Below are 25,131 nucleotides of genomic sequence, written 5' to 3'. Positions count from 1 at the left end.
TTAAGGGATTTTATCAAGGAAGTGTAGAGTTTTAGCCAATATGCCTTTCAATTTATTAATTAATTGATTCAACAAATATGCGTGGAGTGCCTTTTACGTGCTAGACACAGGGTATACGGCAGAGAACAAAACGGGCAAAAGTCTTAGTTCTCCTTGAGCTTATGTTCCAACAGAGGGAGATAGACAATAATAAAGTTGTGTAGTATATAGAAATAGTACACACACTGAAGAAAAATACATCAGACAAGAGCAGAGGAGGCACCTGGGATAAGAGAGGCCAGTGGCTGCAGTGACCTGAGTTGGGGGAATAATGGGAGATGAATTCAGGGAGGGAAGTGGGGGAAGTACATCTCAGAAGGTGGGTGGATCTAACATGCAAGAACAGATACAGAATAAGGAAAATGATGAACTTTTGGGTAAGTCAAAGCAACAATAATGTCCAATTTGTGGTATTAAAAGAAAACCAAGATAGAAATGAAATACAGTACTAGACAATATAGTAGCATGGAAGCGGGGCATTGGAAGGAAACTTTTCCAAGGCTTTTGATTTAGGAATATCCTGAGAACAGATTAGAGCTGTATTTTGTGTTCTGCTAATCTTGATCTTTTAATTGAAGAATTTAGTCCATTAACATTGATTGTGATAATTTATATATTTAAGTTCATTTTTACAACATAGTGTGAGCTGCTCATTTGTCTTATCTTTTCTGTGTTTTTTTATTTTTTATTTTTACTTTCTATCTCTTTTTGTATTGGTAGGTTCCCCCTTACCCCCTTTTCTTCTGCTCTTTGGGAAATATTACATACTACTTCTAGTCTTAATGGTTACCACAGAAAATAGCAGTCCTATTTAGCTAATACAAGATCCTTGGAAAGTATTATCTGTTATTTTCATATTTGTGAATTAATTTCAAGTATGTATTTGACAAGTCTTTGGAATATAAAAATAAACACAAAAAATCCTCACAAATAAAAATAATCTAAAACTAAAATGTATTATAGTATAACAATGCCTACTTTGTTTCCACATATTTCATCTTCGTTGCATTTTATTTGCATGGTTTTCAGACCTGATCTCTTCAGCTGGGATAAAGTTGTCAAAATGTCACCAATTGAGAGACTTGAACATGCCTTCAGCAAGGCTCAAACTTATTTGGGAATTGAAAAGCTGTTAGATCCTGAAGGTATTGTTCAGTGTTTAATTTCAACCTTGATTTTACTTTATAGTTTTGCATTCTTGAAAAGCAGTGTCTCTTTGTCCTTTTAAAAATGAATTATGAGACTTGAAGAACCTTTTCCTTTTTGGAGTATAGGTGCAAGTCATTTTATTACTGACAGTTATTAATACTTTTGTACTTAGCAATTTGTAGGATCCTTTAGGTAGAAATTTAACTACAGCACTGGACAATAGTTAATCTAAATTAAGTAAGAATTAAAGTTTTAAGAAAATGTAATTATTAGATAAATTCAGTATCTGGTTAGTCCATTAAAAAGCATTTTTATGTGAGCTTCTTGCATGTGATGTAAAGACTTTAGTTATAAATGTTGCAGGATTGAATTCTAGACTTATTTTCATAGTATGAATAAAGTCTGTATCTTTATCTTAAATGGTAACATATGGTAGCTTATCTTTGACCATTTTGGGGAAGCTTTTAGGGAAGACTTTAAAAAATGATATACTGAACAAAAATAAGTAATCCCTTTTGCCTTTGTCTCATATATTTTGAAGTGGCAATTTACTGAGCTGTGGTATTGCAAAGATTATGTATTAGGTATTGTTTATGGGTACTAAGGAGAGTTATTTTATATCTAATATTGAGCAATTCACGTATTTTGGACACCTAATTTAAGCTGGTTCTTATATTCTTCCACTTTTAGATGTTGCCGTTCAGCTTCCTGACAAGAAATCCATAATTATGTATTTAACATCTTTGTTTGAGGTGCTACCTCAGCAAGTCACTATAGATGCCATCCGTGAGGTAGAGACACTCCCAAGGAAATATAAGAAAGAATGTGAGGAAGAAGCAATTAATATACAGGTACAGATAATATTTTATTAAAGTGTTTGGCTCGCCCTATTTGTTTTCTCCTAGGCAGTAGATAAAAACACCTTCAGAGGGTTTTTTTCTTGACTGAGAACATCTTGGTTTCTCAGCTTACATTTGCATAAGAAGTTCAGTTTAGCAGTTAGCATTCTGTCACATTCATGTAATAGAAAAACCATAACTCAATGGACTTTATTAAGAAGGAAAATACCTTATTTCACCCAGAAAAACTGGGCTGTTGATCATGCTGCTGCATGACATGCTGAGAATCTATGTTTTTACATCATCTGGTTGCCAGCTTTTATTTCTGTCATGTGCTAAGGATGGTTTTTCTCATATCAGCCTAGTTTTTGTTCTAAGTACTAATTGTCTTTCTTTTTTCGCCATTGAAAAAAAGATTTTTTTTTCCGTTATATGTCTCACAAGGGCTATCAAAATGTAAGCCTTATTTTCCCTTTCCTTTAGGACCAGTAATGTATGGTAAACTACTGGTGAGCTTTTCATGAAGGGATTATGATGATTTCATTCATCAGGATATAAATGAATTTTTAAAGAGAGAAATAAAATCATAATTTATTTTCTTACTTAGTTATACTGTTTGAATGAATCCATATTTAATCTCATTCTGTTTTAGTCCAACCAGTCCTTGTAATTCATAAGATGAGAGAGTCGGAAGAGTTGGACCTTAGAAGTCACTTGGTTCAATATTCTGGTGACCAAGCAACCAAGACATACATGTAGATTTCAAAATTATAAGAAATACATTTCAGAGAGAAAGCAAGCTTGGGTTCCAGACCTTAAATTAATCCTGTTGCTACTTGTTTTGGGTTGTTACTTAAACTCTCAATCACAATTTTGTCTGCAAAATGTGGTTAAAACCACCTACTTCATAAAGATAATGAATTCAAAGTATCTAAAATGACATTGATAAGCACTCAACAAGCAACAGCTATCATTATTATCATTTTTCTTCTGGATTTGTTTTGGCATTCTCATTTAACAGATTTCTTTAAAAAATTATTTAATTCTCATATTATGATACTAGTCTTGAATTGACACAGCATCCTTTTCCTTCCTCTGAGATTCAGAGAATTTACTTATTATTTTAAATTTTATTTGGGTAGTGTGTACCAATCCTTTTATTTCCCCCACTTCAAAAATAGAGTGATTTATAGAAAAAGAAAAAAACATTTATTGAAAAGAAAGGATTGAGAAATGAGGCCTAATTGTGAACCCACTCTTTTGAAGTGAATATCAAATGATGCTGACGAAAATTCCTAACTTACTGTAATTGAAAAAAGTGCTAGGAAGCATTTGCCTCTACAAGTGTAGTTATCATTCTACATTAATGATGCACGTTTTTAGTTGGCTCAGATGATCTTCTGGGTTTGTTTTGGGGTTTTAGATTCATTTCCTTATTGCATTTTGTTAGAAGGTGGAGATATTTAGCTCTTATAGTTAAGGACCTTCTCTCTTAAAAAGGAGGGAGACTTCATTTACTTTTCGTGATGTGCAGATAAAATAATCACTTATGTTTAGGGCTCAGGGCGGCATGATAAGAACTTCAGAAAACATTTGCTATCTGATTAGGTGCAAGTGTGTTAACACTAACGTCATCATTTGCAAGCTTTCATTAGTGCCTTAGAGGCTGAATTACACTAATTGAAAACTAAAATGTGATCAAGGTTTTTTTTTTTTTTTTTTTTTTTTGAGACGGAGTCTCGCTCTGTCGCCCAGGCTGTAGTGCAGTGGCGGATCTCAGCTCACTGCAAGCTCCGCCTCCCGGGTTCACGCCATTCTCCTACCTCAGCCTCCCGAGTAGCTGGGACTACAGGCGTCCGCCACCTCGCCCAGCTAGTTTTATGTATTTTTTTTAGTGGAGTCGGGGTTTCACCGTGTTAGCCAGGATGGTCTCGATCTCCTGACCTCGTGATCCGCCCGTCTTGGCCTCCCAAAGTGCTGGGATTACAGGCTTGAGCCACCGCGCCCAGCCGTGATCAAGTTTTAATCATCTCTCTGACATAGCTTGCCGTCCACTACTCTCCTAATAGCCAGACTTCTTCTGCCCTATTCTTTCTACAAACATACGCTGGTGGTCAGTGAATAATTCCTGCATTCAGATATTCACTCTTTAAATATCTGTCAGTTGAAAGTTTCCTCATGTGTTTGAATTAATACCATCTGAACATTTGTGTTTAGATAATGCCTTCCTTCTCGACCTCATGGATACTGGTGCCTATCTCAGTGACTTTTGGCTGGTCACTAACTTTCCTGGTTCTTAGATATTCTCATTTTAGTATAGAGGTTTGTAGCTAAATGATCTCCAGGGGTTATTTTAATTCTGCAGTTTTAGGATTTTTGGTCCATAACTTAACTCATTTTTATTTCTCTGTCTTTGGCACCATCTGTCTTTCAATTATCCATGGTTTCAACTCTGTGCTGATTGGCTCATTTCTTAACTCATATATTCAGTTTGCTGGATTCTTCAAGTCTTCCTCCAAAATGTCTTTTGTGTGTGTTTTCATTCTATTCCAGCCTTCATACTAATTAAAGACTTCATTTTCTCCTATAGTTTACAAGATGTGGCCTACCTCTGCCACTCTGCCCTGCAGTTAGAGTGGACTTTTTCCACTTTTTCCCCAAGATTCTTGTTCATGCAGGTTCCCATCTGTTAAATGCTTCTCCACCCACCATTATATGGCAGGCTGCACATTTTTCCTCAGTTTAAATGGAGCCTTTTCAGAGAAGTCTTTTCTGATTAATCTATCAAAATACAACTCTCTGTCTGCCTCTCTCTTTCTGTCTCTCTATCTTGGTTTCTTGCTATCACAGTATTTTTGTAAACTGTGCTAAGAATTTTAAATTATATCTTAAGAGCATTGGGAAAGCCAGCGAAAGGTTTTCAGCAGGTACGTCTTATGATGGGATTACATTTTTGAAAGATCATTCTGGCTGCTGTGTGAGAAAAGGACTGTGGATTATGAAGGTGAGAGTGTTGGGTGGGGGAAAACAGTAAAGTAAAGGCAGTTGTTAGCAGGTATTCCGGTTCAGAAGATGGATGTAGGTGGTCGTGGAAAGGGAAAGGTCTGGATGGATTTGAGATAAGTTTTGAAGGAAGGTCAGAATTACTTACATATTAAATGTGGAAGGTGAAGGAGAGAAGCCGGACTGGCTCCCAGGTTTGTAGCTGGAGTACCTAGTTGTAGGGAGGAGCTTCTACTGAGATGGAGAAGCCTGAGGAGGAACAATTGGAATAAAGTGAAGGGTTTGAATATGAACATGGTTTAATATTCCTAGGAGGCATTGAAGTAGAGATATGAAGATCAGTGGGATATGAGAGTTTGGAATCCAGACTCCTAGGTGGTTCTAGATGGTTCTTTAAATCCAATAAGAGTAGATGAGATTACTCAGACTATAGAGAGGGGAGAAAAAAGAGCCCAGGACTTAATTTAGGGGAGACTTATTACTTATGAGTCAGCAGCTGCTGTTGAACCAGCAAGAAACCAGGGCAGTGTCGCAGAAGCAGGGAAAGAAGCTTCCGGAAGCTGAGGTTGCTCAGCCTTGAGGAATGCTACCGAGGGCTGAAGCAAGGAACGTGGGTGGCCAGCTCTCTGGGCTTTCTTGGGCAGTTCTGATTTAGATTTGTTGTTCGAGCATCGTTATTATCAAAAATTAGTTTGTTGGTTAATTATATGGTCACCGTGAAGATGATGCTGGAAAGGTCCGTTTGGCAATGAGAAGGTTATTGGTGACATTGGCAAAAGCGTTTTCAGTTGAGTCATGGGGCAAATAGCAAGTTGAAGTTAGAGGGAATGTTAACAAACCGTAGCTGTTAAATACCTGAGCATTTTTTGTGTTGTTCTCTATACATTTCTATACGTTTGAAATATTCTACTTAAAAATTATGCGTGAGAGTTGATAAAGTAGAGACGGAATGTAGGCAAGTCTTAAAGAAGTCTTGCTCTGAAAGGGAATAAAAGAACTAGGGAGAGTCAATTTGGTTATAAGCTCTTAAAGTATATAAGGAAATACTCAGTTGTTTAGAAAGAAGTTGAAAGAAATTTATTCCATGAGCCCTAAAAGGCCATCAAATAAACCAGAGGGCAATTGCCTAAGAAAAATACAATCAGTACAACAGCCTGTGTGGCTGTCTTTTAGTGTCTAAAATGCAATGATAGAATGCAGTTCAGCAAAAACAATTTACCTAAGGGTCAAAGCAGAAGTCTCACTTTTCTTTTTCTTTAAATTACAGAAAAGGCCCAACATGCTGTAACTCCTCTATGAAACTTTCCTGACTGTTTTAGCCTTTGTTGAACTCAAATATCATGCCTTGTTGGGACCATGGCATTTACAACTTTTCTAATAGCTGTTTTTTAATTTCTGTTCAGAAGTGATTCATGTAGGTTCTCTGTCCCTGACTATATTAGAATCTCCTTGAGTACAGAATTCATGAGTGCATGCTGCTTTTATACTCTTTGCTACCCTAGTGCACTTACTCAATGCTTCAGACTCATTCACGGCTGTGCCCACCTGGCTCCTGAGAATTGGATTAGTGCCTAAGACAGAGTGGTGTCTACTTTGGGTTTGCCATACAGTGTGAGTTCGCTAAACACCTCTTGCTTTCATTGTAAGTGTGGGTTTTTCTTGGCTTTGTTTTTACAGAGTACAGCGCCCGAGGAGAAGCATGAGATTCCCCGAGCTGAGACCCCCAGCACTGTCACTGAGGTTGACGCGGATCTGGACAGCTATCAGATAGCATTGGAGGAAGTGCTGACCTGGTTGCTTTCTGCTGAGGACACTTTCCAGGAGCAGGATGATATTTCTGATGATGTTGAAGAAGTCAAAGACCAGTTTGCAACCCATGAAGTAAATATCTGTAGTTTCTTAGCAGGGTGTGTCCCCCACGGTACCTGAGTCTTAATTAGGGACTCTACTCTCCTATTTGTTATCTACCGAATTCTGTTCTTTGGAAAGGTCAATGGTTTATTTCAGGAACTGTGATATTTAAATAGTGCTTTGTTACATAATTGGTATGGGTGATTAAACTGTGCCTCAGAATTAGATTTTAGATTTTAGTCTCCTTGTATGTTTTGGAGAGCCACTGATGAAAATCATTGCATAGTACTGCTCAGTTCTGAAGTGCATTGTTATATTTGAAAAGCGAAGGAGTGAACCAGTACACCAAATCTTTAAGATCTGAGTGTTCCCTAGGAAATGATTATTCTTTTTAATTGCATGATTAGACAAATGTCATACCCAGGGTTCCTGTATTTTTTTATATCTTAAAAGTTTCCTGCTCCTTTGAGGACATACTATATTGCAGCATAGTGAATTTCACTATATGGAGATTTCTTTTGGTTAAATTTTTCTTTTGTATAAGTATGTTAATTGACAGATCTTATTTGTTGTTTTGGATAGAAAATAATATAAGTGGTAACATCTCTTAAATAATTCCTCTTGGGTGAGTATGGTATTTTATTTTATATTTTATATATATATATATATATATATATATATATATTTTTTTTTTTAAATAGAGTCTTACTCTGTCGCCCAGGCTGGAGTACAGCGGCGTGATCTCGGCTCACTGCAACTTCTACCTCCTGGCTTCAAGCGATTCTCTTGCCTCAGCCTCCCAAGTAGCTGGGACCATAAACATGTGCCACCACGCCCAGCTAATTTTTTGTATTTTTAGTGGAGATGGGGTTTCACCATGTTGTCCAGGCTGGTCTTGAACTCCTGGCCTAAGTGATCCACCCACCTCAGCCTTCCAAGGTGCTGGGATTACAGGTGTGAGCCACTATGCCCGGCCTTTTATTTATTGTATTTATTTAGAATTTCATGTCCATGGTCTATGAGTAGCGTAGTCAGCATTTACTTTAAAATAGCTGGTATTATCAGGTGCAACATTGCTTGCTTTTAGCTATGTCTCTTTTAACTTATGGCAGGTGATTATTCCTATTTTCAGAGCTTAAAAAATGGGGTCAATGTCTGCACTGTTTGCACTCTACTAGGCTACCTTTTTTTGCATCACTGACATTTAGGTTAGGCATTAGCAATTTGTTCAGTTTTTTTTTTTTTTTTTTGCACCGAGTAACTCACAAATTATACCAAATGTCCCTTTCTAGGCTTTTATGATGGAACTGACTGCACACCAGAGCAGTGTGGGCAGCGTCCTGCAGGCAGGCAACCAACTGATAACACAAGGAACTCTATCAGACGAAGAGGAATTTGAGATTCAGGAACAGATGACCCTGCTGAATGCTAGATGGGAGGCTCTTAGGGTGGAGAGTATGGACAGACAGTCCCGGTGAGTGGAAAGCCAAGAAATGCACTTAATTCCACAGGCTGCTTTGCACAGTTGAGCTCTAGGAGATGTCTGCATGTCTGTGAAAGCAAGATGATTACAGAACTTGCCTCGGAAAAGTAAGACTCTTTTCTATGGGTAATATTGCTGGAATTTTGCATGATCTTTGTTTCCCCTTTGGTGTGCTAGCCGTACCAGAAGGTAAAAGTTGGAATACAGAACTTAACAAAAAGGGAAAAGAGGACAGGCCTGATGGCTCATGCCTGTAATCCCAGCACTTGGGAGGCCGACGCGGGTGGATCACTTGAGGCCAGGAGTTCGATACCAGCCTGGGCAACATGGTGAAACTCTGTCTCTATTAAAAATCCAAAAATTAGCTGGGCATGGTGGGCCACGCTTGTCATCCTAGCTATTTGGGAGGTTGAGGTTTGAGAATTCCTTGAACCAGGAGTTAGAGGTTGCAGTGAGCTGAGATTCAGCCACTGCACTCCAGCCTGGGCAACAAAGTGAGACTGTCTCCAAAAAAAGGAAAAGACATTTCATATGGGCAGTTACTTATTTGCAATATTAAAATCAGCTAAACATTAACTTGGTGTGAAGACAGGACTATGTAGTATTGATCTACTTTTCCATTTTGTAACTTTTATTTTAAAGCTTTCTCATGGTTTATTTTATTTCATGTATTGTATCTTCTGGAGCAAACTTCCACCTATTTAATAAGTAGGAATTCCTGACTGAAGAAATAATGATTCTGATATGAATACAGGGTGCTGTTATTTGCATTCTTTGTCTGCATTTAATGAACTCCATTTAGGAAAAAATAAAAGTTTACTTTCCTGGCTTCTATATTTAAAGACTAAATGCTACCTAGAATGTTTAGACAAGGGTGTTTTCCCTTGCCCTGTATCTCTGGTGCCCAGAATGTGTATTTGACTTTGCAAAGGGAAAAGGCTTGTAGGAATAATGCTGTGCTCCCCACGGGCAGGCTGCACGACGTGCTGATGGAACTACAGAAGAAGCAACTGCAGCAGCTCTCCACCTGGTTAACACTCACAGAGGAGCGCATTCAGAAGATGGAAACTTGCCCCCTGGACGATGATGTAAAATCCCTACAAAAGCTGCTAGAAGAACATAAAGTAAATCTGTCTCGTATTTCTTTGATACCTTATCAAATATGAAAGAGCAGCACTTAGCATCTCAGAGGCTGATGATGTCTATCATTAACATGAAGTTGCAACACTTCTTCAGGGTTCTCTTCATTTAGTAGCTCACGGTGGAATTGATGGGGATGAGACTTTTCTGAGCCAGGGATAAAAGGGCAGGGTAAAATTTTATATGTGATGTGCAGTTTTCTTATGAAAGTACATAGCTTTCATACAACTGGAGAAGGGTTCTTTTGACCCTGTAAGTGGTGAAGAACCCTACCATTGCTGGCGTTCACACGGTGTGTGGGTGAAGAGCAAATTCTGAGAGGTGTCTGTACCTAAACCTTTAAGGAGAGCTGTTTCTTTGTCTGTGATCCAGGAAAGCATCAGGCGTTACGGGAGGAACTGATATTAGTTGGGCTTTTACTTTGGTCACAAGCTTAGGAGATAAACTTTTCATAGTTAAGATAAGGAAAGGTAGAATAAAATATGCTCTCTGTAAACTGAAGACTTTTATTGATTAGTGAAACACTGAGGTAACTGATGCGTAAAATTTTAGGAATACATTAAACACACCTCTGAGAAGCTTGTGAGAACACTATTGATAGTGTTTAAATACATTTTCTTTCTTTTCTTTTTTTTCTTTTTCTTTTTTTTTTTTTTTTTTTTTGAGATGGAGTCTTGCTCTATCACCCAGGCTGGAGTGCAATGGCAAAATCTCAGCTCCCCCCTGGGTTCAAGCGATTCTCCCACCTCAGCCTCCCAAGTAGCTAGGACTATAGGCGTGTGCCACCACGGCTAATTTTTTGTATTTTTAGTAAAGTTGGGGTTTCACCATGTTGGCCAGGCTGGTCTTGAACTCCTGACCTCAAGTGATCCACCTGCCTTGGCTTCCCAAAGTGCTGGGATTACAGATGTGAGCCACCATGCCCAGCCTATAAATTTTCTATACACATGTATCCAATGACTATGCTCTTCCCATGGAAAAGGTGAGAGAATCTAAGGTGTCCATACTTCCTTAGCCACTTTATTGGGTAGCTAATCAGAGTAACTTTTGACTATCATGTAGCATTCTACTTATCTCTTTATACCGTCCTACACTAGATAAAATGATTTCTGACTTGGTATATTTAAGCTCTGGACTTTTTTGCTTTATCACCTCTACATTTTTGTCTTAATTCTTAGTATGGACACTCAACTCCTTTATGCTATAAATTCTGAGGGAGGGTCAGAACTTGAATAAAAGTGGTGGTATCTCCACTTGCAGTCTGTTATAACATTGCATCCTCAAACTGCCTTTGTTGATAATGGAATGTAAAGATGTAAGATAGAATTAGTTTCATTAGTAGAACACTTGGGGTACTGACTGGAAATTTAAATACGATGCCTCATAACTGTCCTTAATTACTATTGACAACTGAGTGCATTTTAAATAGGTAAATGTGAAAGAGTAGAAATAATGGTTTATCTTAATTTTTTTCTCTAGAGTTTGCAAAGTGATCTTGAGGCTGAACAGGTGAAAGTAAATTCGCTAACTCACATGGTGGTCATTGTTGATGAAAACAGTGGTGAGAGTGCTACAGCTATCCTAGAAGACCAGTTACAGGTAAGGGCCCTGTAAAGTTGGATAATCCTGAGGGACCTGTGATCTGAGACCCAATTACATATTGCTCTTGTTCTTCATGTACTTTCTCATTCTTTATCCAGAAGGGTAGAAAAACCTACCTTTGGTTGTATTTCCCAGTTGGGATTCTACAGTGTGTGGGCTACAGGAGTACCCAGGTATTGATTCCTTTACTTAAGCTCTTGGGGTGAATGAATGAGACTGGTTGCAGTCCCCAGCTTCCTTGTGCATAATGACAAGATTTAGAAGCACAGTGTATTAGTCCGTTTTCACACTGCTGATAAAGACACACCTAAGGCTGGGAAGAAAAAGAGGTTTAATAGACTTACAGTTCCATGTGGCTGGGGAGACCTCACAATCATATCGGAAGGGAAGGAGGAGCAAGACATATTTTACATGGATGGTGGCAGGCAAAGAGAGAGAGCTTGTGTAGGGAAACTCCCTTTTTTAAAACCATCAGATCTCGTGAGACTTATTCACTGTCACAAGAACAGCAAGAAAAAGACCTGCCCCCATGAATCAATTACCTCCCACTGGGTTCCTCCCTTGAAACGTGGGAATTGTGGGAGTTACAATTCAAGATGAGACTTGGATGGGGACACAAGCAAACCATATCATTCTGCCCCTGGTCCCTCCCAAATCTTGCGTCCTCACATTTCACAACCAATCGTGCTTTCCCAACAGCACCCCCAAAGTCTTAACTCATTTCAGCATTAACTCAAAAGTCCACAGTCCAAAGTCTCATCTGAGACAAGGCAAATCCCTTGTGCCTATGAGCCTGCAAAGTCAAAAGCAAGTTAGTTACTTCCTAGATACAATGGGGATACAGGTAAAGAGTAAATAAATCTGTTCCAAATGGGAGAAATTGGCCAAAACAAAAGGGCTACAGTCCCCATTCAAGTATGAAATCCGGTGGGGCAGTCAAATCTTAAAGCTCCATAATGATCTCCTTTGACTTCATGTTTCACATCCAGGTCACACCTATGCAAGATGTAGGTTCCCATGGTCTTGGGCAGCTCTGCCCCTGTGGCTTTGCAGGAAATATCCCCCTCCTGACTGCTTTCATGGGCCAGTGTTAAGTGTCTGCGGCTTTTCCAGGTGCACGGTGCAAGCTATCAGTGGATCTACCACCCTGGGGTCTGGAGGACAGTGGCGCTCTTCTCACAGCTCCACTAGGTGGTGCCCCAGTAGTGACTCTGTTTGGGTCACATTTCCCTTCTGCACTGCCCTGGCAGAGGTTCTCTGTGAGAGCCCCACCCCTGCAGCAAACTTCTGCCTGGACGTCCAGGTGTTTCCATACATCCTCTGAAATCTAGGTGGATGTTCCCAAATCTCAATTCTTGACTTCTGTGTACCTGCAGGCTCAACACCACAAGCCAAGGCTTGTGGCTTGCACCTTCTGAAGCCATGGCCTGAGCTGTGCTTTTGCCCCTTTAGCCATTGCTGGAGCAGCTGGGATGCAGGGCGTCAAGTACCTAGGTACAGGGCATGGGGACCCTGAGCCCAACCCACGAAACCATTTTTCCCTCCTAGGCTTCTGGGCTTATGATAGGAGGGTCTGATGTGAAGCCCTCTGACATGCCATGGAGATGTTTTCCCCATTGTCTTTGTGATTAACTTTTGCCTCCTTGCTGCTTATGCAAATTTCTGCAGCCAGCTTGAATTTCTCCTTAGAAAATGAGATTTTCTTTTCAATTGCATTGTCAGGCTGCAAATTTCTCAAACTTTTATGCTCTGTTTCCCTTATAAAACTGAATGCCTTTAACAGCACCCAAGTCACCTCCTGAATGCTTTGCTGCTTAGAAATTTCTTCCACCAGATACCCTAAATCATCTCTCTCAAGTTCAGAGTTCCACAAATTTCTAGTATAGGGGCAAAATGCTGCCAGCCTTTTCACTAAAACATAACAAGAGTCACCTTTGCTCCAGTTCCCAGGAAGTTCCCCATCTCCATTTGAGACCACCTCAGCCTGTATTTTTTTGTTTATATTGCTATCAGCATTTTTTTGCAAAGCCATTCAACAAGCCTCTGGGAAGTTTCAAACATTCCAACATTTGTCTCTCTTCTTCTGAGGCCTCCAAATGTTTCCAACCTCTGCCTGTTATGCAGTTCCAAAGTCACTTCCACATTTTGGGGTACCTTTTCAACAGCACCCCAGTCTACTGGTATCAATGTACTATATTAGTCCATTTTCACACTGCTGATGAAGACATACCTGAGACTGGGAAGAAAAAAAAGGTTTAATGGACTTAAGTTCCATGTGGCTGGGGAGGTCTCACAATCATGGCAGAAAGGAAGGAGGAGCAAGTCACATCTTACATGCATGGCGGCAGGCAAAGAGAGAGAGCTTGTGCAGGGAAACTCCCCTTAATAAAACCATCAGATCTTGTGAGACTTACTCACTATAATGAGAACAGCACAGGAAAGACCTGCCCCCATGCTTAAATTACCTCCCACCAAGTTCCTCTCAAAAAATGTGGGAATTGTGGTAGTTATAATGCAAGATGAGATTTGGATGGAGACACAGGCAAACGATATCACACAGGAACTGATCTTATTAAGTGGTCCACTGACTTCTTCTCAGAAGCACTTGAGGAGTTTGTTAAAATGTGGATTCCTAGGCTCTACCCAGAACCTAAATCTAAGTGAGGGAGGGGTGCAGTGAATTTGCAATGTAAGAAAAATTATGTGCATACTAAAATTTGAGAATTTCATCTAGTAGAATTCAATATCTCACTGTTTTCAGTAGATTAATATGTGAATTTCAACACATATTATTTCAACACATATATTCAACACATAGTTTTGGAAACCCCCCAAAATTGTTTCTTTTTGCACAAGGCAATAGTGGATCTTTATAAGTCTTTAACAAATAAATTTATTGGTATTTCATTTGAACAATACTTAGATTTCCTGATAAGACATTGCCAATTTATTTAAATGTGATGCCTCATTAAGTGAGGCAATCCAAAGTGTAATTTCATCACACGAGGTCCTTTTGCTTTTGTAATATTTAAAGTCAGCCAGTGTTTCCAAGACTTGTATGTGGTAGTTAGTTATTATAACCTGAGAGCTAAGTATTCATGCCTTGACTATTTAGCAGTAAGGAATCTGAGATACAGAGAGGTTAAGTAGTCCTCCTGAGATTTAAATAGACAATGAGTTATCATGCTGAGACTAGAAATCTATCTTCTGGTTCTTATGTTTTCTACCCTTTGCACTATGAAAAGCTTATTCTCGTATTAAGTATCAAAATAGTATAATATGAATTAAAGAATTCTTGTTCACATATATATAGTACAAAAATAAATTTTAATATTTGTTAATCATTTATAAAATTGTAATAAAATGATTTTGGCAGAAAAAATCATGAAGAGTGATTTTTTATAATAAATAACATTTATCTATTTAGTATTGCTGATACTAATAAGATTCTGTTGCTAGTTTATGTAACTTATGGGGAATTTTTTTATGGATCACATAATGTAAACAGAACAAATCATTTGATGTTTTTATTGTCTCGTAAAAATTCTCTTATTCAAAACAGTTTTGTAAGTTAAACATTTTTCATAATTTTGGTACTACAGATGAAAATTTTCTTGTCATGTAAAAGAGAGTTAAGGAATATAACGGACATGCTGGATTTTTTAGGTAAAAATTGTAAAAATTGGAAAAATTTGAAGCACAAAAAGTAGATATGTTTGCTGTTTTTTTTAATAATACGTAAAAATGTCATATTGTCATAAAAACAATTCAGACAATAGTTCAGACAATAGTTCAGACAATAGTTCTAGTTATGCTAGTTTCTAGCTATGTGAAATCATTTGTTTAATTCTATGGAAATTAGTTTTTCTAATTCATACATTTATAGGCCTAGTCTGTGTTATTTTAAAGAAACTTTTATAAAAATACTTTTTATAAGTTGCTATGCTATAATAAAGAACAATGGAAATCATGAATTCCTTCAAGGATTGTGATAACTCTCTCTTAAGGCTGTGTTGACAAAGGATGGTTTCTCCTTTTCCTAGAAACTTGGTGAGCGCTGGACAGCAGTATGCCGTTGGACTGAAGAACGTTGGAATAGGTTACAAGAAATCAATATATTGTGGCAGGAATTATTGGAAGAACAGGTATGAAACTGTTTTCCATAAGGGGCAAAATAAATGGTGAAAAGTAACCCATCTTTTATTGTGACATTAGAATAAAGTTGCCTTGTTTACTTTTCTTTGAAAGGGAAATATATAAATAATTATTTTAAAGATCAAATTTCTATCCAGTTGGTAGCTGATCATGAAGCTTATTCATAGACATTATGTCATTTGACTCCATTAATTTGACCTGTTTTCATTACTCGGAATGTTAGTACTTGGATATGCTATTTTCATGATTTGTTTGACATTATAGTTATTAGTGAATTTGTGTTGGGTGATGTGTTTGAATTTGTGTCGACACAAGGCCTAGCATATAATTTGTGCTCAATAAATAATGAATTATGAATCCACTCAATACATTATGAACTTTAATTCCCTAGATTTTTTCTTGATTTTTAACAAATATTGAAATTAATGAGAAAATATTATTTAGCAAAACCTTTGATTTAACACTGGGTTAATTGCATATCTTTTCCACTAAGTGTTACCCCAGCAAGTGAGTCTGTTGTACAAAGCTGCCACCTTAATTTTTCAATAGGAGTGGTGGCTCTTTGCCCGTTCTCTGGCCTTCTAGAAAAGCAACCATCGAAACAAAATACAAATAAGCAAAACTTTCCCCCCCAAATGCCAAACAGTTGTGGTTTAAAAAATAAGCAGATACTGGCAGGGCGAGATGACTCACACCTGTAATCCCAGCACTTTGGGAGGCCGAGGCGGGCGGATCACTTGAAGTCAGGAGTTCAAGACCAGCCTGGCCAAAGTAGTGAGACCTTGTCTCCACTAAAAATATAAAAATTAGCCAGGCGTGGCGGCAAGCACCTGTAATCCCAGATACTCAGGAGGCTGAGGCAAGAGAATCACTGGAACCTGGGAGGCGGAGGTTGCAGTGAGCCGAGATTGCGCCATTTTACTCCAGTCTGGGAGACGAGAGCAAGACTCCCTCTCAAAGAAAAAAAAAAAAAAAAGCAGATACTCTATTCCCACATCTCTCAGTGTCCATTTTGATTCTTTTAAATACTTTTTCATTTCCGTCTATAAGAAGCAACTATATTCTCTTCAGGGGAAAAAACCCAAGTGTATGATGTTTTGTGGCTTACTAAATATGGTGGCAGATAGTACATCTTAAAAAGTAGGTTGCAGAATTTGTCCAAATATAAATTGGTAATGACTACTTCCCCCTCCCTCAATCTGTGGTCAGATTTATCTTGTTAGGAATCACAAAAGGGACCTGATTCTGATTTCTGAAATATTTACATTTCACTTTACAAACATTTACATTTCACTTTATAAATATTTACGTTTATTGTGAACCTTGTATTTAGGCTGAAGAGCCTCATAGAATAATTAAAATTTTACTTCAATAATGACAGTAGAAAGGCCGGGCGCAGTGGCTCACGCCTGTAATCCCAGCGCTTTGGGAGGCCGAGGCGGGTGGATCACTTGAGGTCAGACCAACATGGTGAAACCCGTCTCTACTAAAAATACAAAAAATTAACCAGGTGTGTGGTGGGCACCTGTAATCCCAGCCACTTGGGAGGCCCTGGAGGCAGGAGAATTGCTTGAACCCAGGAGGCAGAGGTTGCAGTGATCCCAGATGGCACCACTGCACTCCAGTCTGGGTGACAGAGTGAGACTCTGTCTCAAAAAATAAAAATAATAGCAATAATAATAAGTGCAGTAGAAGACATTGATTACTAGAGAAAACCATTGTGTTACTCTTCTATCCAGTAAAACAATTGCAAATTTGGAAATAATTTTAATTTGATGATAAAAAATAGTTTAAAAGTAGAGTGGCTGACCTTTCAATCGTGTTATATAATGATCTGACATTTTAACTATGCATTTTGTGTGTGTATGTAGTATCTACATTTTCTGTCTTATGGCATCATTATTTATGTGCATATTTTACCAGCCTCACTAGACTGAGGACAGTATCCATATTTGTCTCTTATTTTCCCAATGTTCATTATTTTGGGGGGTGAAATATAGAGGCAAGGAATAGTTGTTAAATATTTAATTGATAAATAAAATCACTGAGAAAGAATTGATTCCATTGCAAATACAGAACCAGTTTTTTTCCCTCCCTACTAAATAGAAAAGGGTTTCTGCCCTAAATGCTACATTTTGGGAAAAATTATCAAAATGTAGCTAGAATTGTTTTCCATCCCTTCTTCAGGATTATCTCTCTACGTAATTGAATATCCTCTGCTTAGAAAACACGCATTGTTGGCCAGTGAAGTTTAAAAATTTTACATGAGCTTTGGGCGATCTTCAAACTCCCTCCTTTAATCATAATCGCTGTTAAACCTTGAATGCTAGGGTGGATTTCCTACATGATGCCATGGAAAGACCATTGGTTTTGGGGTGCGGACCCTTGACCCAGCTCTGCTATTAACTAGCCAAGTGATCTGGGACATGTAACTTGACTTCTCTTTCCTCCCTCTCTAAAATGAGGGGCTGGGACAAGACAATCTCCCAGCTTTCTTCTGCCTCTAGAAAGTTATAATGTAACTCCTTTGGAGACTTGCATAGTTGGATTTTCCCTTTTCCCTCCACTTATCTCCTTGAGAATTAGGTTTAATTCCCTAGGTATGAGGCTAATGTCAGATTGTTCTGTTACAAATCTGAGAAGGATAATATTTTAAAGAAAGGTGTCTTTCTGGGTCATTTGTGCCTCAGACTTAGGTGTTTGAAGGCCTTCTTATCCCCAGGTAAGGGTGAAGCCTCTAATAAAATAAAAGAAATCTGGATGTATGATTTAATTGAATTATCAAATGATTCTGCAGATAAAGTTCAATTTTTTTTGTTACTTGTAGTGCTTGTTGAAAGCTTGGTTAACCGAAAAGGAAGAGGCTTTAAATAAAGTCCAGACAAGCAACTTCAAAGACCAAAAGGAACTGAGTGTCAGTGTTCGACGTTTGGCTGTAAGTCATGGGGTTGTCAGCATCTGTGTTGTAAGCCTATAATATCTTAATGTTTTCTAGCTAATGGTTAATACAATTTAGTGAATACAGATTACAGCTCATTACCTAGCATTAGACTGCTGCCCTGTAACAATCTGGAACTACAAGTCTTACCTTTTAGCATAGTGAGCTGCAAAGCATGTACATTTTACTATAAAATATACATGTTTAAAATTTTTGGCTGAGGAAGGGAAGATAAAGTCCTGTTAAAAAGAGTCATCTAATAAACATTTGAAATACTAGATTTTGAAGGAAGACATGGAAATGAAGCGTCAAACATTGGATCAGCTGAGTGAGATTGGCCAGGATGTGAGACAATTACTTGATAATTCCAAGGCATCTAAGAAGATCAATAGTGACTCAGAGGAACTGACTCAAAGATGGGATTCTTTGGTTCAGAGACTAGAAGATTCCTCCAACCAGGTACTTTTTGATTTAGATGGTATGTTGTACCATGAAGTAAACATTTAAAATTTAAATGTTCAGGTTAGTTTTAATTTGTATGAAATAAAAGAGTAGTAGACAAACTAAAAAGTTGGTTCCTTATACCTGATGAAAAATTGACATGTGAAAATTGCCTTCAGTTTTCTAAAGTAAGTTTTAATAGATTCTCTTAATAACCTGTAATTTAATTCATAGTAACTGATTACACTTAGCCAATAAATAATTTAAACATCTTAAATCTTAAGTAATCTTATTAATCTTAAAAATATTTTAATGAATTAGTCAAACATAAAACATTGGTTTGTAGACAGATGTTCTTAGCAGCATTATTTATAATAGCCAAAAACTGGAACAACTCAAATATCCATACACAGATGAATGGATAAACAAAATGGGGTGTATGCATACAATACAATATTTTCTGATAATACAAAATAATGAAGTATTTACACATGCTACAACATAGATGAACCTTGAAAACACTATGCTAAGTAGAAGAAGCCAATCACAAGATTATATGCACTATGATTCCATTCACAGAAAATGTCTACAAGGGGAAAATCCACAGAGACAGAAAGTAGATGTGTGGTTGCCACTGGTGGAAGTGGGGAATGGAGAGTGATGGTTTATGGGTATGGGATTTCTTTTTGGGAGTGATAAAATGTTCTGGAGACAGAGTGTGAGGATGATTATACAACTGTATAAATATACTAATAACCATTACATTATATATTTCAAAGAAAATTTTATAGCATGTGAATTATATCTCAATGAAGTTGCTATAAAAATTGAAATTTTGGATGGCTTTTATTTCAGGTGACTCAGGCTGTAGCAAAGCTGGGGATGTCTCAGATTCCTCAGAAGGACCTTTTGGAGACTGTTCGTGTAAGAGAACAAGCAACTACAAAAAAATCTAAGCAGGAACTGCCTCCTCCTCCTCCCCCAAAGAAGAGACAGATCCATGTGGATATTGAAGCTAAGAAAAAGTGAGAAGAGATAGAGTAATTGTTCAAATTCAATATTGTACATACTGTATTTTCTACTTGGTGCCTATTTCGTACTAATCATTAATCATAGGCAAGTCTAGACATAATAATTATCATTATTATGAAAAGTCAACTACTGAACCACCCACCGCCCCTGTCTTCTGAATATTCTACTTGGCACCAGCTAAGCATCTACTTGGATAATTTTATTTATCCTATGTTCAATTGGGAGAACTCTGTGGTCAAACCTTTCTTTCTTCCTTTCCCGTCATTCTCCTTGGAAGGATATGATTGTCCATGACTGTCTTTTTATTCTTTCTTTCACTGTTCACGACTCGACAGTTTTGCTTTAGGTAGACATCTGTATTTTTGGTGAATCTCTTTCCTCCTCTCACCATTAAAAAAATCCTTAATTCAGGGAAATAATTCATTTCTAGTGTCCTTTTTTCTCCCCTTTCTTCCTTATTCTTTTTCATGTTTTGTTGTTTCCTTTATTAATTTGTCAGATTAATTAACATATTCTTTGTATTTGGCTTAAAGATCCATCTTTGGCATAAAATATTTCTTTTAGTCTTATTGATTCAAAAGAAAACTCAGGATCTCTTGAAGAAGAATAATCACAGCTGACATATATCGAGCTTTTACTGATGTCAGCTATTCTATTCAACTCTACTGTGTGCAGGTACTGTGCCTGACATGAACTACAGCAGGTAATCCTCAAAGCAGTCTTTGAGTAGTAGTGTTATTCTCTCCCTCTTACAGTAGAATCCTATGCTTGGGTAAATGGGCAATTATTTTGGGCCTGAATAAAAATTATACGTTTCTCCAACTTAGCTTTTGTTAAGAAAGCAGCATTCCAGTGTTACCAGATGGTTTTTATTTTGATAATAAGGCTATGTTTCTGCCTCCTAATAGCATCTCCTTGTAGGACAAGCGTACCTCTGAGTTGCAAGCAGCAGTTGTGGAACCTTTACTTTTGGAGCCAAGACAGCACAGGAAAAAGATGCTTCTAATGTTAATATTAGCATAGATCTCACATTTCCTCAGTGGATATTATCTGCCAGGTGTATCTGGCAGTGTATCTCTCCAATACTGACTTTGTGCATTTGGAAGCACAGAAGGTTGTCGAAGACTAGAGTACATAACTGTGAAATCGTAAACATGACTGTATTGTATAGGGTACTTTGTGCTGCAAGAAACAGAATACCGTGCCCAAAGTGTCTTAAACAATGAGATCATTGGTAATCCCATATTACAAAAGTTCTGGAGGTAGGGAAGTTCTGTTTTAATGGAAGGGTGTGGTTCAGCAACCCTTCATCTGCAGTCTCTTGTCATTCTTGTCATTCTAAGGCTTTTACCCTTACCCTTGTCTTCTTAGCAGACTTCTGCCCTGCTCTCCCTGATCCCCTGGTGCATGGGAAGTTGAAACTATCTGGCCTTTTGAGTCTCTGTAGTTGTGTTTTGGGGACTCCAACTGCAAGGAAGAATTATGGAGAGAGGGTGTCTGTCGTGTGGGCAACCAGCTGCGAGGATGCCAGTTATCAACTCCACCACTTGACTGATGCAAACATTCCTTCAGTGGATTCTTGGATGAATAGAGGCTTGAATACATCCATTCATTACAGTTAAATCTCATTATTATAGAAAGGTCATTTTCATGCTCAAATTCTGCCACCTCTAAGTCTACCTACATGTGCTAGCTCTTTTGGAATGATAGGGAGAGCCACATAGCCTTTTTCAATATGTGACCTCCTCAGCCTTTTATATCCCAGTTTTTATTGTCATAAAGTGCAGGAGATCCTTAACCATTACTATTAAAATGGTTTCCAGACCCTTTTATATCTTCTGTCTGCTCCGGAAATCACTGTTAGTTTGCCTTAAAATGGACTACCCCAATAATCGAGGGCCTTAAATGACTGCTTAATGCAGTGCCTAGTTTAAAATATATGCTTAAAAAATGGCGGCTCATTTCCACTTCTCTTTGCTTGGTGCTGCTGTGGTGGTGGTTTTTACCAGCTCAGGGTACAGTGGGACAGTCATTTCCTAGAATGTAGATACCTGTTCCTGTGACCTGCGATCATTGCGTCACTCTTGCCTGTATTCAAAGCAGTTGCTGACTGAGTCTCCAAGGTCATTGTAAATGTGTGATTTTTAGATGACTGTCTCTTCTCTGAAAGATTAAATAGAAAGCTGCTGTTAAGATGACAGGAGGAACGTATCCCTGTTTGAGCAGTACCTTGACCCCAGTTATTTATCTAGAGCATCACAAAATCCCTCACATATTACAGGGAAAATCTACCTTGATGAAAAGATAAAATATTCATAATTCACCGGAAACACTTTAAGCAAAGTTTCTCACAAGAATCAGCAGTAACGACTTGTGCTTAACGTACCGAGAAGCTCTGTGGGGAGGGTACTAGTTAAGAAGACAGAGAGTCTCGGTTTGAATCCCAGCCTCACCCTTTGTTAGCTTTGTGACATGGGACAGTTATTGAAAACCTCTGTGAGTACAGTGCCTTCATCTCTAAAGGGGATAATAATAGTGTATACTTCATAGGGTGCTGGTGAGGATTCCTTGAGTTAATAATAGACATAAAACACTTCGATCACATCAGTGATCGTGGCTCCTCTTGTTCCTCCTTGCTGTGGTTTTGACCAACCTTCTCAACACCTGTCAAACCTGTCCCTTCGTCTTCCTTCCCACTGTTACTATCTTAATTGTGACTCCTGTTGCTTCACAGCCTGTTCTCGGCGCTTGTCTCTCTTTAATGCTTTCTCCTTGGTGAACAGTAAAGGATAAATAGAATCATGTCAGTTCCATGCATAGAACTCTTCCTAAGCTCTCAGCTGCCTTTAGGTTAAGTCCAAACTCCTTAATACATCCTGCAGGGCCTTCCTGTAGCTGGTCCATGTGATTCTTGGCCACATCGTCAATTGTCCCTCCCTTGCGAGTTCAGTACTCATTATTCCAGACACGCCTAAGTAATACTTGCAGTTTGCAAGATGTGATCTTCCCTTTGTTTGCTTTCCCTTGGCAAGGGAAATTCCTCAGTATAATGCTGTCGTTCTCCTCTAGGAAGCCATCTGTGCCCCGATTGGATTAGAAGCCACTCCTGTGAATTCCTGGAATTAGCACCCAGCAAATTCTTTTGTTATTGCCTGTTACTTTCCATTGCTTACTAGACTAGAAGCTCCTTGGGAGCCGAGATTTTTATCTGGTTCACTTCCATATCAAGAGTCCAACCCAATGCCTGACATTTAGTAAGGCTCAATCATTACATATTGAACAAAAGAAGATGTTACCTTAGGAATGTCTGTACTTGTTCTTTGCTGACGATCTAACCAAATCTGGTTTTTATTATCTACAAGCATTTATAAAAATACAAGTGATTCTTTGTAAAGGTAAACATTGTTTTAATATATAAAGTTTTAAAAACTGTTATTTAAGGCCGGGCATGATGGGTCATGACTGTAATCACAGCACTTTGGGAGACCAAGGCAGGCGGATCATGAGGTCAACCTGGCCAACATGGTGAAACTCTGTCTCTACTAAAAATACAAAAATTAGCTGGGCATGGTGGCGGGCACCTGTTATCCTAGCTACTCGGGAGGCTGAGGCAGAAGAATCGTTTGAACCCGGGAGGCGGAGGTTACAGTGAGCCGAGAAGCCATTGTACTCAAGCCTGGGTGAAAGGGCAAGACTCCATCTCGAAAAAACAACAACAGCAGCAGCAACAAATTATTTAATTATTTTCTTCAATTATTTATTAACCCTATAATATTATTACTTTTTTCATACTTTTAATTGGAAATATATTATCTTATTTTGCATCATTACCCTATTTATGGGTTGCTGTTTTTGGGGGAGTGATAAAAATTATTTCTGATGAGCATTTGGGTTGCTCTTTCTGGAGTCAAGTAAAACAATAGAAGAAAACATGACAAATGGTCACCTCTGAATCTTCAAACAGGTTTGATGCTGTAAGTGCCGAGCTGTTGAACTGGATTTTGAAATCAAAACCTGCCATTCAGACCACGGAGATAAAAGAGTATATGAAGATGCAAGACACTTCTGAAATGAAAAAGAAGTTGAAGGTAAAAAACATAAACCACATATATCCTACTGCAAAAATAGTTCATCATGCTGGATTTTCTGCTGGCATAAAGACATTATGGAATTCAAAAGCCTCCTGTAAAATAAATGTAGGCAGAAGGTAGCTTTTAGTACATTGTAGTGAATTTTGAATCCATTCATGCTAGCTGTCATCAGATCCCTATTTGGAGGAGGGTTTTGTTTTCATCTTTATCAATCATGGAGATGTACAGTGAGGAACACTTCTTATGGTGATCCAGTTAGTGGTACTACTTTTTAGTTAGTTTAGATCACTCTTAATCTGGTATCTAATAATTTATGACTTTATATTAACGTTAGGCTGAAGATGTTTTGCTTTCAGAATACAACAGACTATTTTAAATCAAAAAGTGTCTTCAATATATTTTCTTTAGAGTTGTAAAAAATAAATACAATTAAAAGCTGTGGGATCTTAGCCCTGCCGCTTTCCATGCTTATGTGTGTTTCTGAAGAGTGTGATGGGAGCTTGTAGAACTTTTTTGTCCTTGGTGCTCATACGTCTCCTACACATTACTGCAGTAACTATTTGGGCACCTGGTGTAAGCCTGCAATGGTTTTTGTATCAACAGTGGAGTTTCATTTTTAAAGAGTTTGGAGGATATTTTAAAAACAAGATGTGCATAAATATCTAAAGTTTAAGTTGGAAAGTGGTGGGTGAAATGGGAATTAAGATGAGGCTGGGATTGCGGGTGTCTCCCTGCAATCACAAAGTCCAGAGGGCGAGGTGGTCTGAGCTCGAACTTGCAAGAAGGCTTAGGGCACACCAAGCACAGGGAGCTGTTTTCTTTGTCCAGAATGACGCACCTTTCTGTGTGGTTGAAATGTCCCCACTGCAGGAGGCTTCCCTTAACCTCACTAGAAAGAGTTCAGTGATTAATCTTTTGACTTCATGTGGCTTTGGCCATGTCTCCATGAAAGCCCTTGCATTTATGCTGTTGTTTGTTTACATGTCTGCCTGTTTATATGTCTGCCTGTTTATATGTCTGCCTGTGAGGGCTTAGAAATTGAAGATAATTTTCCATTGCACCCTTTTTATTCAGCACTTAATAAAGCTCTTGTAGCTTATGGAAGCGGAGTGTGATGATTGTGGGTAGGCAGGGGGAATGGGGATGTTGGTTGTGCAGGGAGCAACTTTATCAGAGCCCTCTCTGCACAGAGAGTTGGGAAAGCCAGAAGTGGGGCCTGTGTTACATCATTTCATATGCTTCTCACAGTTCTGAAAGATGGATAGATGATTTTAATGATCACTGACCACCCAATTCTAAAAGATATTCAGGTGGCAGAAAATTTAGTAGTAACGGATCTTCATGGAACAAGTTCCACAAAATATTGAT

General features: G+C 38.3%; 1 protein-coding gene across 8 annotated transcripts in view; it reads left to right on the top strand.

Annotated features, from left to right (window-relative positions):
* UTRN (utrophin) overlaps positions 1–25,131 on the top strand; it is a 576,638-nt gene that overhangs the window by 137,881 nt on the left and 413,626 nt on the right. For all 8 annotated transcript variants that reach the window (XM_050787306.1, XM_050787309.1, XM_050787310.1 and 5 more), the window contains 11 exons: positions 1,069–1,184; positions 1,879–2,039; positions 6,708–6,911; positions 8,174–8,355; positions 9,338–9,488; positions 10,984–11,103; positions 15,150–15,251; positions 18,089–18,196; positions 18,479–18,658; positions 19,496–19,665; positions 23,637–23,760. In XM_050787306.1, the coding sequence (XP_050643263.1) occupies positions 1,069–1,184; positions 1,879–2,039; positions 6,708–6,911; positions 8,174–8,355; positions 9,338–9,488; positions 10,984–11,103; positions 15,150–15,251; positions 18,089–18,196; positions 18,479–18,658; positions 19,496–19,665; positions 23,637–23,760 (1,618 nt within the window). The remainder of the gene's footprint in view (positions 1–1,068; positions 1,185–1,878; positions 2,040–6,707; positions 6,912–8,173; positions 8,356–9,337; positions 9,489–10,983; positions 11,104–15,149; positions 15,252–18,088; positions 18,197–18,478; positions 18,659–19,495; positions 19,666–23,636; positions 23,761–25,131) is intronic.

This window comes from Macaca thibetana, chromosome 4, assembly GCF_024542745.1.
Source record: "Macaca thibetana thibetana isolate TM-01 chromosome 4, ASM2454274v1, whole genome shotgun sequence".
Taxonomy (NCBI): Eukaryota; Metazoa; Chordata; class Mammalia; order Primates; family Cercopithecidae; genus Macaca; species Macaca thibetana.
This window is presented reverse-complemented; position numbering and strand designations above follow the sequence as displayed.